Below are 15,912 nucleotides of genomic sequence, written 5' to 3'. Positions count from 1 at the left end.
CAACCATTTTCAGGGACAAATAATGACCAGATAACAGGGAATAAACATACAGAACTACACACATGCACATTGGCTGATGCCGCTTGTCCCAAACAGGGTTGCGGCGAACCGGAACCTAACCCAGCAACACATGGCAGAAGGCTGGAGGGGGGAGGGGACACATCCAGGATGGGATGCCAGTCCGTCACAGGCACCCCAAGCAGGACTCGAACCCCAGACCCGCCAGAGAGCAGGACCCGGCCAAGCCAGCTGCGCCACCGCACCCCCTCTCATACAGAACTATCATGAGATAAAATAACTTCTTTTCTCATGCTTCATTTTAGCAGAATAGGTATACTTATAGCTCTATAATAAGTTCTTCATTATGGTAGCCATTAGTTGACCGTCTTCTTTGTTTGTATCTGTTTTTCTTGCCTTATGTCTGTGTTAAAGCGCTCTGTGTCACTGCGTGAGAAGAGTGCTCTATAAAAATAAATAATAATAATAATAATAATATTGACCCAACCTTTTTAGCATTTCCTCTTTAGAGGAAATGTCCTTAGTTGTTATTGGATCGTTCAGCTGAGACTTCTCTAAGCCAGCCTCCATGAAGGTAACCTGGAAAATTTATAAACATGCATTGCATCAGGAACATGTTTCAAAATAACTTACAACCAATCATAAACATCTCTGTGCTGACAAAAAGATCATGAATCAGATCAAACACACGTGAAGAGGACCTTCACCTAGCAACTGCAGGCCCCAATTTGGATCATTTGGTGGGGTTTCCTGGATTTAAGATCATTTCAGATTAGATATCAATATATGCAATTACACTGTATTAAGAACTAAACAACATTTATCATCTTACATTTTAATAAAACATGTTAAAACAATGCTTTTGTTCAGTGTTCTTTTTTCAAAGCTGGAGATGGCAATCTTAGTGTGGGGCCCTCCATTGGGTGACAAAGGTTCAATTGACCCAAGGTCTGCCCTGCTTGTCAAAATGAGATCAGTAACAGGTTTAAAATAATAAAGACAAATACAATAAACCTGCAAAAAGTTAAACAATGTTATACATGTACAATTCCCTGAAGACAGCCTTGCTGTACCTCTGTGCCATATGGAGGACCACTGAGGAGGTCAGACTCTTTCTGATACATCTCGTTTTCTGCGTGTTCTGGGCAATACCTGAGAAAAAACAACAAGACTCATGGCAGTATGCTAGGTTTAAAAGGCGGCTAGCGAAAGCTTTTTGAATCCCATAATTAAGAGAAAGGCCATAGTAACAAAGGAACAACTCCTCACACTGCTCGTGAAGACTGCACAGCATCCTCCTAGACACACAAAGCCTCTGGGCAGGCAAAGGCCTCATGTTTTGCATCACTGATGCTTTATCTCAACAAGCTTATGCTGATCTCTGGCATCACCCACTCCACAAGTTCTTAGATGACTGTAATTCCTCAAGGTCACGCAACTGAGAGCCTCTTATTTTTGCTAGACCAAATTATACTAAATCAAAACATGCACTTACAATTTAACTAAAATGATGCATTGCTGAAGAGAGGACATGAATCATTATTTATGTTAAATTACTGTGTTGCCTGGCAGCCAGTTAATCCACATGACTGATAATGACTCGCTTGAGGGAACAAACACAGCGGACATCCTTGCATTACATCCGAAACCTTTGACCAAAAAGTTCAATTCTTCATTCACCGCAGGCTTAAAACAACTGAACTGTAGACACTTCCAGACAAAAGTCGCTATAGGCCCTGATCTGATTTCCCGCATGTACTATAATTAAGACATAATCTTTGAAGTCTAAAGAATACACCCTCCCCTCCACCCTACTCGCAAAGCCCCTTTTCCCAAAGCCATGGGTTCTCCCCAAAACGAGGTCTCACCCAAGGTCCGAAGGCGGTATGTCCCTGTCACTGCTGAACTGGCGCTGGATGGCCGCCAGCCTTCTTTCGCACTCACGAAGCTGGGCCTGCGCAAGGCGGTGTGCGTCCTCAGGGCTCAACGTGTCACACAGCTCCCTCAGGGCTTCCAGGTGATGTCCTGCCTGCAGCAGGCTGCCCTCCTCAGAGAAACATGCCTAGAGAGAGGAACATCAGAGAAGCAGCATGACACCACGAGGCTGGGAGAGAACCCCATGGCAAGCTATGTGTGAGACCCGCTCTCCTCCAACCTCCACCAGCAAAGCCACGTCCCTAAACACCCTGAGAGGCCCCCTTCACAAAGAATGCCTTGTGGCTGGTTTTTCTCCCTTCCAGAAAAAGCCCCAGTTGCAATTTGGAGGCTGTTATATTTCTGTTGAGTTCACCTGCAAAAATCTTATGGTAAAGAGCTAAATCATTTCACTGTATCCCTTAAAGGTTTCAAACACCTGTTGAGACACATATAGGACTCGCCTCCTGGAGTGAGCTCATCCTTAAAGAAAAAAAAATCATGTAATTTTTTAAAAGCACATCTGACAGCTGTAAGCTGAGGATTAAAGACACTTTAAATGTACTGCAGGCTAAGGTAATTAAATTTGCAATTAATCACGTAACAGCAGTTGGACACTGTACCAAATAGTCTGAAATGTTGGTATTAGAATATACAAAAATACTGTGACTGCTAAGAAACAATATCCTCTCTGCATCGTGTTAGATCATTAACACACTAGGTGATTGACCAAATAAAACGCTTAATGATTTCAAAGTAATCAATTTAATTCATATTAGACACAATGTAACCTTCAAAGGGCATTCTGTATGTAGACCCATTACAAGCATGATATCATCTAGCCATGCACCCATGCATCCAAGCAAGTTATAAGAGGCCACTATACCTGATGCTTGGGATCATATTTAGAGGTCATGCAGGATCTGTGTGTGTTAATGCACATCTCGCACTGCGAAGAAGCTCTGTTAAAGTGTCTTCGCTCAATCTCAAACCTCAAGTGCTGCAAAAATGCAGCTACCTCTAAACGCACCGCCTGGATAACAGAATAAAAAAACCTTTAACCTTCATAGACACGGACATGTCACAAAGGGATACTGCAAGGCACGGCTATGTTCACACAAACTTTGTTCTCATTCATTTACTCTAGTGACATTTGAAATAAAAAGCACACGCCACAGCGTCACAAATCTTTCAATAACTATCTTGAGGGTGTTATCATAGCTTTAATAAAAAAAAAAAAAAAAAAAACACTGCAGCTGGTTATACTTACATCACAGTCATACTGTAGACCAGATAAATGTGAGATCCCATGCATATAACATATACAGTCAGGTTCATAAGTATTTGGACAATGCCAAAATTTTCATCATTTTGGCGCTGTACGTCACCAAAACGGATTTGAAATTAAACGACCAACATGTGCTGTAAATGTAGACTTTCAGCTTTAATTTAAGGGTTTTTTCAAACATACTGTATGAACTGTGTAGCAGTTAGAACCATTTTTATGCATAGCCTCCAATTTTAGAGGCACACAGAAATGTCCCCACGGTTCCTGGTCAATCAGCAAAACATTGTTGTGCTCTGTTTCATTCATGATAGTTCTCAGAAGCATTGCTACTTGTTAATGTCCATGAAACTAGCATTGCAGGAGATTCACAACTTCTCTTACCTCCCACTGTGTTCGGACCGACTGGGTGAAGAACTCCATGTCCCGAAGTTGGGCTGGGCTACAGAAGGCCTCCATGCCCTCTGCTGCCCTCAGAAACTCATCCAGGAGCTCAGGATCCAGTGTCCTAAGTGCTTCCTAGGTGGCGAGAGCATACTCGGGTTTGAATCCTTTTTGCCTTAGAGGTTGCACTTGATCTGTTTTGTTGCTCCAGTATTCAGCTACTAGCTGTAAAGTTTGCCATTTTGAAATGATCAAAGGTTTGTCAGTATTTAAAAGAATAAAAGTTACTAAAAGTCTAATACTTACCTCCTTTTTATTGGCTTGCTCTTCAGAGATACCTCTGTCATTGAACACCATGATAGTCTCTAGGATGTGGTCTTGCAGACAGTGTTTGGCTTCTTCAAACCTGTCCCTGGCAAGAGCCTGTGCTTTGGCGTAGGCCTCTGTATAGGCCTGTAGCGGAGCCTGGGCAAGGACAGGAACCTTTGTGTGAGGTATCATAAGAGGCTGGGCCAATAGTTGAGTCTGGACCTGAGATTGGGCCTGGGACTGAACTTGTGGCTTTGCTGGAATCCATGGCTGTGGCAAAGATTCAGCTTTAGGATCATGTTTGGTCTTTAAGAAAGATGATGCTCCTGTTTCAGTTGTACTATGGGTGCCAGAGGGAGACTGTATTTGGGACTGGCTCTGAGCCCCTGAACAAGGGTAACCCTGACCCTGCGGCTGAACTTGGGTCTTTGAAGACACTTGAGAGGGTGCATCAATTTGCGTATTAACCCATAGTGGGGGCTGGACCTGGATCATGGTTGGACTTTGAATCTGTTTATAAGTCTGTGACTGGTACAAGTTCTGGCTGTAGCCTGTGGGCTCAACCTTAATACTTACACTAGTCTGGGGCAAGATTTGTGGCTGGGATTGGGCCTTCTGATGGTTTTCATCTTTAGGCTTAATGACAGCTTGCATCTGAACCTTGGCATGCTTATTAATTTGTGGCTGAGCTTTAGGTTGGGGCTTAGGTTGAACCTTGTTTTCACTGTAAGTCTTGGCTGGAGCCTTAGGCTGAGCCTTGTCTTGAATAGAAGTTTGGGTCTGGGGTACAGGTTGATAATGAGGCTTAGAGGAGGCCTGGCCCTGGGATTTTTTATTTGCCCATGGTCTTGTGCTGACTCTTGCCTTTTTAGGTTGATCTTGTATCTGAGATTGGGCTTGGGGCTGCCGCTGGTCCTTAGTTTGAGAAGGTATAAGAGGTTGAGAGTGGGGATTAGGCTCAGTGAGTACTGATGACGTTTGACTGTAGCCTTTGGTCTGAGCATGGGCCTGAACTGGGGGCTGGTGAACAGACTGCCTATCAAGGTGAGGCTGGGACTGGAAGACAGCCTTGTCTCTGGCATGAGGTAAATCCTGTGCATTGTTATAAACCTGCACCAGAGGCTGGAGCTCTTTATATTCTGTTATGCTAATCTTGGGTGGGTGCTGAGCCTCTTCATGGGTACAAAGCTCAGTGAGGTCCTCAGGGAGAAAAGGAGGTTGAGGTTCAACTTGGGGTTGCACAGCTTGGGCAAGAGTTTGGTCTCCAGTGGGGCTTTGGGCTTGTCTGGAACCCAGAGAGCTGAGCATCCCTACAGCCTCCTGGAGGAAAAGTTTACAAGTTATGTAGACTAGCAATTCAGATATACCTGCATGTATGGCAAACTGAAGCAATGGAGGTAGAAAGAATCTCTGCATGTCACAAATACACTGGTTCCTCATCTTACAAACATAAGAGACTAGAAATAACTTGATTTGTTCATACCTCCAAAATCACATTTACCATCAAGTCACATTCGATAAAAGTCAGACAACATAGATATCCCTTCATATATTCACAGGTTAGGTTTTGCAAAAATAAAAGATAACACTGTAACAAATAGAGACACTGCAACAATTCTATGTATTAATTCATCATCAACAACTTCTTACCTAGTGCACAGTTGCAGAATCCAGAGCCTATCCCAAAATCACACCTTCTAACAGTTTTATTATAATTTCAAACAGCAATAAAATGAAAACATTTAAAATTATTAAAAATAAAATTACACATCTCCATGCGTTTCAGTCTCTCATGCAGCTGTTTGGCACAAGTTTCAAAGGCAATCATGTTGCAGGCCAGACTGGATGCTGTACATCATATAAATGACAATCCAGAGAGACTAACTATAAGGAAAATTAGTCATTGCGGATACAATACGTGAAAGCCTGTGTATCAGGAGTTCGAATAACGGGGGATGAATGTAACTGAAGCAGACACTGACGTGTCAACAGCGAAGCAGATATCAAACACAGACAGAGGGGGATTGTCACTAGCACCTGAGACTGAGCAACTGTTGCTCTCACTCTTTCCTGCATCACAGTGGCAATCAGGTACTGCAGTGGTGAACTCTTCTGTGCTGTCATCACCATAACCTGCAGGTCCTGCTCCTCAGTCACCACTTGGCCCTCCAACTGCAGGGCTTGGGAGATCAGCTCCTAAGGGTTAGCACAGAAGCAGTGATGTGTATGGTCCCCAGGAGATCCTGCAGTTAACAGTCTAAATTATGGTCAATTCACCACGTTTGCCAAGTTTATTCCAGTTAAATGTAGTACTGTATATGATCTATATTAAGCAGTTTAGCTGTGGACAAAAGCACTCGTTGATAAAATAATGTGAAATAGAGTAACAGCAGAGTAGCAGTTTATATCCTGCGCTGCTGCCAGCAGCAAATCACTGGAGGTTCATGAGACATGAAGATACATGTGGATGCTCACCCTAACCCTTGGATCCTGAGTTTGACTCTGCCTGTGCTCTTCTTCCCGCAGGAGATGGTACAGCTCCTTGGCCTCACATTCCCAGTGTTGCAGCTCTGCCAGTCGGCTGTCCAGCCCAGACACGCTCACCTGAAGCTCCTCGCACACACTCTCTGCACTCCGCAGGGTGTGCATTACCTGCATATCCAGAGTAAGAAGGCACGCATGGGCGATTGGTGTCTGAATGAACACCTTAGGAGTAGGTTTTTTTTTTTTTTTTTAAATATCTATGTAATATCTCAGACTTAGAAGTGTATGAGCTCAGTTCATTCCTACATGTGTCCTTCGGTACCTTATCTGTTCCTTGACTGATACAAGCAAACAGAGAAACTCCCAATACTGCCAGAGGAACTATACCTCAGGGATTGAGAGTGTGAGTCTCTGCAGCAGCTCAGCAGAGCATTCTGGGGATGGGGAAAGGGCATCCATGTCCACTTCCTCTATCCGCTTCATCATGAACTGAAACACAGAAGGATAATTACCCTGTTTACTTCACCAATTTCAGATTAAATGGCTATATACCAGCAAACATGTAGATAGGAAAGAGAATGGCTAGTGGTTTACAATAAGGAAAAGATCAGTCCCATGGTTTATGTCTTGACCAAGAAGATTTGGGGAAAGAAATACTTGACGGTTCATCCTACATTTACATTAATGCATGTAGCATGCGCTTTTCTCCAAAGGAACGCACATCTCAGATAAAGAATGTCCTAGGATCCAGGATATATAAAGCTAGAAATGGTCCTAAACAGACCAGCAACTTGCATTCTCAAGTTCACCAGACAGACCTGAAGCCTCTTTCTGTAGGTCCGCAGGGGTCCTGACAACACATCCACAGGTTCTTTTATCAGCTGGGCGGCCTCCCGTAGCAGAGCCTGCACAGCCTGAGGATTTATTAGTCCATGGCTGGGCTGTGAGACAGTTTTCTGGACAAGAGGAGGCCAAAAATAAAAAATAAATAAAAAGTTTCTTTCAAACTTAGGAATGGTACTGGTTTACCAAAAAAAAAAAAAAAAACCCAGAAGATTATGATTAATGACTCCACAGCAAAGTAAACATGAACAGTGTCTCCAGGTATGCAAATCAGTCATGGGGGGTCATAGGATAAGGCTGTAATGCAAGGATAAGGACAAGGCCAGACTCACAAGTTTGGCTCTTTGGATGAAATCGGCCCACTGGGAGTTAACCCTTCGTAGTTCATCTGACAGAATGCGGCTCATCTGTGCGTCCGTCACTTTGGACAAGAAAGTGCCCAGCTCATTCACACGGGTCTGGACAGCGGACCACTCGGATATGGTCTCAGGCGTCACCTAAGGAACAAACAGCGGGGACGCATTAGGGTGGACCTCTGCTAATTTCATTTTAAAAAAGGTGCATTTTTGAACAAAACGGCTTGCATGACTGGAATTCTAAAAGGATCTGTCAATTTTCACCAAAATTGGAATTTGTGAGAAATATTTATGCAGTTTATATACTTAGGAACCACAGCTGCACAAATATTTGATTATACAATTTAAGATGTAATGAAGTGGCAAATTATGTAAGGCGGAAATTTCCAGCTTTTAAATGATGATCATGTTGTCCTTTTATTTATGTTGTTTTTGAAATGTTCTGGAGATGCGTTAGCAAACAGTATATATCTTTTCTTTCTTTAACCTAGTCAGCATAAAAAAAAAAGCATAAAAAGATTTAGAAGACCACTGCTGGAGAAAGGAGCCACTGCAGTGATTACAGGATTTGCTGTAAGTATAGCATTTAACGGTTATTCAAAACTGTAACTGGAGATTCAATTCCTACATCATTTATCTGACTAAAATTTTCTTCTTTTGCTTTAGAAGCACTGTACAGGTCACATTTTCCTAACAATGACTCATAGTGAAAAACTGCTGAGATTATAAAATACTTTTTTATGAGACTTCCAAGCGACACATTACCAGTGGTTCAAAATGCTACAGTGAGAATGTTAAATACCCAAAGAGAGAGCATATTATACCTGTTCTGGCTATATTACATAGGCACCCCCTTATATTTAAAAAGCTTTTTTTCCCTTCTTGTTTTTAATGCACTCAGTGGACTAGGATCTTTTTAACTGGATATCTGCCAGACTACTCCTAGATTTTTGAGTTGTGGCTTTCTAACGCGCAACAATCTAACATGAGGGAAACTTGCATATGGGCGCTACCTCTAATTTTGAAGGAGAGTGGGACTGGGCCTCCTGCTCCAGCCAGGCTCGTAGGGAAGTGAGATCCTCTTGGTACGAGTCCCACGTTGAGAGCGCGTGACCCATGGAGACCCTGATTGCTAACAAGGCCTCACGACACGTGGCGCTCTCCGCCTCAGCCTCCTTCACCTGCCGGCTGATGTGCTTGGAGTCTGCAGCTAGGAAGTGGCAGTGTGTGAGTTCATGGGACAAGGGATGTCATCAGAAGAAAACAAAAATAAAGAAAAAATGTTACTCCAATAGGAGTAGTGCACTGGGTAGCACTGGTCAGTGAATGAATATCATTCTAATAATTGTATCCTGATTGAGAGCAACACAGACCAAATACCAAATACACCATCTCTGCAATTATATCCATACAAACTACCAAGCTATGAGATGCAATGCTCTGGAGAGGGTGGGGGGAGGGGGGAAGAAAAAAAAAAAAAAAAAAAAAAAAGAAAACACTTCACCAGCTTTTAAATCAGCCTAGATCTACAACAACATCAGTCTAGGTCCCAAGTTGTGTTACCGTTATGTATGAAAAGCCTGATGTGTTAGATAATCAGGATTTCAGGATTACAGAAACCATTTAAAACTAACTCATAATTTTCTTGTCTGTCAAATATCGATATAAACTGTAACTTTGCAAATAGTGAAATTTCATGATAGACAAGCTAGAAAGAATATATGATCATGAATTTCTAAAAGTGCACACAAAGGTACCTAGTGCAGACTTGCTAGTGTATTTGTCAGCTGTCAGCTTCATCTTTAGAAGGGTGGCCTCTAGCAGGGAAACCAGGTCTTTCTTATTCACAGTGTCCTGGGGAAAAAAAAAGGGAAGAGAGAGAGAAAATTTAAAAAAAAAAAAAAAAAAACAGACCTTCTCATCATGCATCATCTCAAAATGCTGACATGGCATTTTATTTATTTCTGCTTTCTGACAACTGCTGTGGCCAAAGAGGAGTGACCCCCAAGAGCCATCAGAAAGCCAACACGACACAAGAGAAGCAGGAAGACAGCCTGTGAACCTTTTTTGTTCTTTAGAATTTTTCCAGTGAATAGTAACAGAATGTCACCCCAAAATAGGTGAAAACACGGTCAGCATTAGAAGTCATTGTGATTTGTCTTGCTACGTCTTGGTGACTGATGGTCAGTGAAGGCTGGTTACTCACTTGCCAGTCTTGAAGGAGAACATGCACAGCCTCCTGGGAGCTATAAGGCCTCCTCCACAAGCGCAGTTTAGTGTTGATCTGGCCCAGGAGGTCCAGGACTGTGTGCCGGTGCTCCTGGTACTCCAGCTTAATGCTGTGGTACTTGGCAGTGACCCGGATGCTGGTGAACCTGCAGGTAATGCGTTTGGGGAGCGTAAGGATACACAGCTGTGGGACTGGACTCAGGAATTCAGAATAAAGCACAGATATATAGTCTATAGGACTACAATGGCTTGTGTTAGAACCTTCTTTTGATCTCTTCAAGCTTGTCTGTGGGCACCAAGATGGCACCACATTCGTCCATATTGTTGAACGTCTGGAAAGTTCTCAGGTGGGCACCCATCGCCTCCATGGAGGTCTGTTAAAGAGCAACGTTACTCTTTTTTTTCCTGCTATATTATGTACTTCTCATCTTTAACATCCTAGACAGGATGACTGAAAGGAAAATGGTATTAAGGGGAAGAAGAGGAAGACCTTCAGCAGGTCCAGCTTGTCATGAGTCTCCTTGGCTGCTCGGCTATGATCGACCGTTTCCCTTTCTTCCTGGGCCAGGGCTCCCTCTACACGTAACAGCCACCGGCCCACAGAGTCCAGGGGTGCAGGTAGGCTCACATCCAACTCCGTTTTGTACTCCCGCAGCTGTAGGTACAAGGAATGTAGACAGAAGAACAGTCACACACACACAATACTGAAGCAGGCACAACAAAACAAACATGCAAAGCACATACTATACAGCCAAATATGAAATACACACATAAACAACGAATTCCTATCTAAAGAAATACTTACAGGACAATGATACCTCTAATTACATAGATTTTACTGTAATTAATTGGTCATTATTGATTATAGTCTCCCAGCTGGAATTAGCCGCAAGCAGACCTTTTCAGCCAGAGCATCCCACGCCTTCCTCAGAGCCTTCTGCTCTTCACTCAGCTGGGGAGTCCGGCGCATGGCGGTGAGCAGGGGCATCACTGGGCGTCGCTGCTCATTGAAGGACACAAGGAAGGTCTGGAACACCTGGGCCGACACATACGTAATGTTAACTTGACAAGACAGGATTGTAGCATTGCATCTGGGTCTGATGCTGCTGAAGGTAAGCTATGCGCGGTATGTGGCAGACATGGCGCTTACCTGGTATCTCTCAGCATAGCTCTCGCCCTCTGTGGAGATCCACCCCTCCAGCAGCTCATCGTAAGCCTGCACCAACCAGCAGGTAACCTCCCGAGCCTTCTGACCAGCGGATGCCTGGGGTCAAGGGGAGAGATTAAGTTAATAGGAGCCCATGGTACATACAAAACTCAGGGATGAGGACTGTCAAGGACTATACATTTGTCTCAAAACATACTACCACTAACCAGAGAAACCCCACTAAATTTAGTACGAGAGTCACCACAAATGCAGCTATATTCAGTGCTTTATGTGTGGCCATGGACTATATACATAGCAGACTGTCCTAAATTACTGCTGAACCGAAACCATTCTGTACATAATATGGAACATCCCCAACATCCTACACTGAACTCATTTAAACAAATGAAGAATGTTACAAAAAAATATGTAACAAAATATGTATATAAATTTCATTCAGCAAATATTTAGCACTCTTGTGATGTTTTATATACTGTGTTACTCAATCTCATGTCTAAGATTGGAACCTGAGACATAATCGGACCGCAGTTAAATTAATAAAGTGGTCACATTGAAATGAATCTGCTCTGCACATGGCAGAAATAATATTGATAAATTGTGAGCATGAAAAAAACAGTAAACATTCAAAGTTTCTACCTTTATCACTACGCAGGTATACTATAGGGGGTTAACTTACATTGTGAAACACTGAGTAAACAGACCAACACACTTGTGTCAGTGGGTGCGGCCCACTCCCTCATCCCCTACAAGAAACTACCACGGAGGACTTGGTGACTCTGAAGCAATGTGAAAGCAAATGTATACCCACATTCTTGGGCAAGGCGGTTACAGAAAATCCATGTATGAGAATTACAATGTAAGGCAGGGAGACATCGTAATGGGTGGGAAAGACATGTTAAGAGCTGCAGATGCAGTAATGGGTATAAACAATGTTTATCCCTCGAGCAGGAAGTCTGGAATCCAAAGACTCACTTTTATGGCAAGTGGACAATCTGAGAGAACATTGAAGCAGGCAGGCCTGGTCATGGGATGCACTGTCAGGTAATGCTTTTTGACTCCTTTAGCGTCAGGCAAGGAATTAGGATAGACACCAAGAGACTGTGCAAATTACTGAAGCTTGAAAAACCTTCTCTGCCCTGGTTAACCATCTACCTCAGCATTCTGTTCCTTGCTAGGGTCTTGCTTCCACATGTCTCAGCATTACATTACCCTTCTGAAACACACCCAGTAATATGAGACTAGCTGAGAGGGACACACTGAGCTGGTAGCGTTGTTCATATATACATATCAGCTCCCGTGCAGCCTACTGATTCTTGAGCCAAAAAAGCAAGGTACCATACCTGTTCTGAGCACCATTACCAGCTTGGAGATATACTACCTGTATAGCTTAAATGCTGGAACAGAAAACAGGGCAAACTGGACCACCAAGGATATTACCCCTGGCTTCTTTTCATATAGTTCATATGATCTTGGCATTTGAGCAATGGTATGCAAGCATAAATGTCAAAGCTTCAAACGGATCCCCTCGCACTTTCTTTTTTCTTTCTCATTATACAGCAGCATGACCCATACAAAAGCAAGACCCCAGACTCCTCTCCCAGCACAAAGAAAGGAGACAAACCAAGGTTTGGCAGAAACTAACAGAGAGCTAGAATTACAGCACATAATGGCACCTGAAATATTCAAATGGAAGGGGAACTGGTAACACAGTGAAAAAATTACTGAATGACAGCAGTTTCTGTGGGGTATAAGGAGGGCAGGCTAATGCTTGCTGTCACAAAGCAGCATCCATGGAGAGGCTGTACCTGGCGAAAGGGAGACGCACCAATGGCAGGGGTGAAGTGAGTAGGCAAGTTGACAGGAGATAAGCACTTGGGTGAAGAAAGGTAGTGCATCTGCACCAACAGGCAGAAAGATCAGGTTAGATGAGTGCGCAAGGACAAGACCCAAAGAGGCTGAATAAGCAGACCCATAACAGTGAATGAAGGTAAAGACAATATTTCATTCATTACATTCTGTACTTGTCATGAGACACCACGTGTACCTGCATGTCTTCCTCAGACATTGGCAGGTCCTTGGAGTATTGCAGGAACTGGGCCACATAGGTCATAATGGACTTTTCATCTGGGTCTCTGACATCAACATCTGCAAAGAAAATAAATAGAAGAAGGAGAGGGAAAAAAAAAAAAAAAAAAAAAATCAGGAACAGTGCGAAGGGCTTTTTGATCAAATATCAGCCCCAGGACTGAAGTATGTAACAAGCACTGTGTTGGCTGTCTAGCTCACCCGCAGGTTCCAGAAGTCTTGGGATTTGCAGCTCCTGCTCAGCAATCCGGAAGGCCTCCTCCAAGTTCTGCCTGTTAGTCCTGGTTTTGGCTCTGGACATATCTACCATGTCAGGACGGAGGGAATGAAGGACGGCAAGGAAAGCTACACCACTCCGCCAGCTGGACTTGAAGTCTTTGACATTAAGGGTGCAACCAGCTCTTCAGAGAAAATTGAAGAGAAAGTAGAAATATAGAAAAACATATAAATAGGATATATGAATGAGAAAGCAACAGAGCTTGTGTTGGTTAATGAAGGAACAGTGACATCAATATTGCATTTTTTAACAAGAACCACAGCTTGAGAACTGCCCGCATCATGTGGTCCAGCCCCTAGGTCTATGTGACCTTGGAGACAAGACACAATGACCGAAGGAGAAAAAGAGGCTCATCAGGATGGTTCACCACAGTTCAGAATAAGAGACAACTAATGATGAAGAAAGGCAAAGGTGAGGCTCACTTGTGGCACTGCTCCCGGACCCACAACAGTAAGGCCTTCTTGGCAGAGATTCGGAAGCGAGCATGGAGGGGCGAGCCCCGGCGGGGAGTGGAACTGCTAAAAGTGCTGGAGTGTGAATCCAGGCTGGTCAAGGATTCCATGGAAGACTGGCGAGAGCTGAAGGACAATGTGCTGGCAAGCTCCTCGATCTGTCGCAAGAAAAAAAAAAAAAAAAACTAAAGCAGGGCACTGTCTACACTCACATACAGACCTCCAAGTGATAAAAACCAATTAAGATTTCGTCAGGGAACTGAAAGCTTCTGAACTACATACGTAACGATTATTACAATTAAGTGTTCTTCAGTGTTTGCCAGATCTCATTTATCTTATAATGAGTATTGTTAGATTGGAGGGGGATATTTTATTCTGAATCAAATTAGAAGGCAGGGAATAGTCCATGTCTCGAAAACTGTCTACAGTTACTCAAATGAACAGGAACTATGGGAACACAAAGTAGTGGAAAAAATAAGCAAGCCAGCAATAGGCTCAAGAATGATGCTCACATGGAAGTGGAGAATGATGATCCATACTAGACCCAGAATGATGGAGGGCTTGCCATCCATAATGTCAGGAACGTTGATGTTCACCAACTTGATCTACGTGCACACCAGACAGCACAATGAATAACCATGAACTGCACAAGAGTCCTCACACCAGCTGAGTCAAAGTTCTGAGAAACACCATCAAGTTGACAAAGAAACTCACTGATTTCCTCCTTAAGAAGGACAAAGCCGTCTCAATGTTGCTCCTGTGCTGGAAGAAGCCTCTGCCTTTCTCTCGACTCTGTGGAAGAGGCACAGAGGTTGACTTTGGAAATTTAAAGTCCTTAACTCCAGAATGGAGGGGAAGCTTGCAGAGAGATCACTACACTGGTAGTGGAGACTCACCATCTGCTGGCCACTCATCACCTCCAGCAAGTCGAGTAGCAGTGACCCATCCCGGATGTCATTGAACAGGTCCAGTACCACACAGGGTGGTTTTTTCTGCATGGTGGTAGAGAAAATGATGCAGAAAGAGAAAAGACAGTCATTACACTGCCACTATCAGACATCCATCAGCATTAAATGCTACACCATAGTGACTGCCCCTTCACAGAATATGCAACTGTCTTGAAGAAGGAACACATCATCGCTTTAATAAGTAAATACACTAAACAATAGGGATTCCAGCTGATAGCAAATATCTGGCACTGACAGCGAGCAAAAGAAAGTCTGATGAGTGCTTCTATGAGGATTTCAAAAGATAACACACTTATTGAAATTTCAGGTTTTGTTTATGAAATTTAGTAGACGTTTCTTCTCCTTTAATAGATCTTGTTAACAATATTGAAGTGAAAATGAACAATTAATTCCAAGAAAAATTTTAAAAACTGTCAATGAGCTGGTTCAGACGTGTGCTCACTCTTTATAACTGGGGTTTTAACTGTCTTCAGATTTAACCAGATGCATTCTACAGCATGTAAAATTTGTCTTCACATTACATCAAGCAAAGTGATTCTTAGTAGCCCTCATCTGCAGGATTTCCTTGAATTTTTACCGAAGCATAGTGCAGAGAAAACCATAGTCCACAGGAAGCTAAGAGAAATTTACCATTTTTATCATCTTACTGTTGAAAAGAACAATTCAAGAAAGGGATATAAAAGAATTCTGAAGACATAGTGTGTACCATGAAACACCCTGAAAACCATCCTAAAAAAATTAGACAAAATGTAGTATTAAAAGAGGGGGTGCGGTGGTGCAGTGGGTTGGACCGGGTCCTGCTCTCTAGTGGGTCTGGGGTTCGAGTCCCGCTTGGGGTGCCTTGCGACGGACTGGCGTCCCGTCCTGGGTGTGTCCCCTCCCCCTCCGGCCTTATGCCCTGTGTTGCCGGGTAGGCTCCGGTTCCCCGTGACCCCGTATGGGACAAGCGGTTCAGAAAGTGTGTGTGTAGTATTAAAAGATCACTGCAAAGATCATTCCAGAACTGATGTGTAGGTAAGGGAAAAGTTCGCCAGTCCATTGCAAGGCACCCCAAGTAGGCTACAAACAGGCTACTGACAAACTTAAAGGAGCTGCAGGACTTTATTATAATACCTGGTTGCTCACTGGATATTACAACCA

The 15,912-nt window shown here is 43.3% G+C and overlaps 1 protein-coding gene across 2 annotated transcripts in view; it reads right to left on the bottom strand.

The window, feature by feature from the left end:
- Positions 1–15,912, bottom strand: part of syne2b (spectrin repeat containing, nuclear envelope 2b) — a 107,660-nt gene that overhangs the window by 81,673 nt on the left and 10,075 nt on the right. The window contains exons 4-26 of one of the 2 annotated variants that reach the window (XM_029258465.1): positions 14,701–14,796; positions 14,519–14,596; positions 14,317–14,409; positions 13,775–13,962; positions 13,277–13,476; positions 13,035–13,135; positions 10,973–11,086; positions 10,721–10,858; positions 10,313–10,477; positions 10,084–10,196; positions 9,800–9,968; positions 9,351–9,447; positions 8,607–8,803; positions 7,570–7,734; positions 7,213–7,350; positions 6,782–6,883; positions 6,386–6,562; positions 5,948–6,106; positions 3,908–5,230; positions 3,602–3,736; positions 1,887–2,080; positions 1,092–1,170; positions 506–597 (exon numbers count right to left, since the gene is read on the bottom strand). In XM_029258465.1, the coding sequence (XP_029114298.1) occupies positions 506–597; positions 1,092–1,170; positions 1,887–2,080; positions 3,602–3,736; positions 3,908–5,230; positions 5,948–6,106; positions 6,386–6,562; positions 6,782–6,883; positions 7,213–7,350; positions 7,570–7,734; positions 8,607–8,803; positions 9,351–9,447; positions 9,800–9,968; positions 10,084–10,196; positions 10,313–10,477; positions 10,721–10,858; positions 10,973–11,086; positions 13,035–13,135; positions 13,277–13,476; positions 13,775–13,962; positions 14,317–14,409; positions 14,519–14,596; positions 14,701–14,796 (4,313 nt within the window). Of the gene's footprint in view, positions 1–505; positions 598–1,091; positions 1,171–1,886; positions 2,081–2,818; positions 2,875–3,601; positions 3,737–3,907; positions 5,231–5,947; positions 6,107–6,385; positions 6,563–6,781; positions 6,884–7,212; positions 7,351–7,569; positions 7,735–8,606; positions 8,804–9,350; positions 9,448–9,799; positions 9,969–10,083; positions 10,197–10,312; positions 10,478–10,720; positions 10,859–10,972; positions 11,087–13,034; positions 13,136–13,276; positions 13,477–13,774; positions 13,963–14,316; positions 14,410–14,518; positions 14,597–14,700; positions 14,797–15,912 lie in introns of those variants that run through there. The other variant, XM_029258466.1, reaches the window with a different exon arrangement.

This window comes from Scleropages formosus, chromosome 15, assembly GCF_900964775.1.
Source record: "Scleropages formosus chromosome 15, fSclFor1.1, whole genome shotgun sequence".
Lineage (NCBI taxonomy): Eukaryota > Metazoa > Chordata > Actinopteri > Osteoglossiformes > Osteoglossidae > Scleropages > Scleropages formosus.
This window is presented reverse-complemented; position numbering and strand designations above follow the sequence as displayed.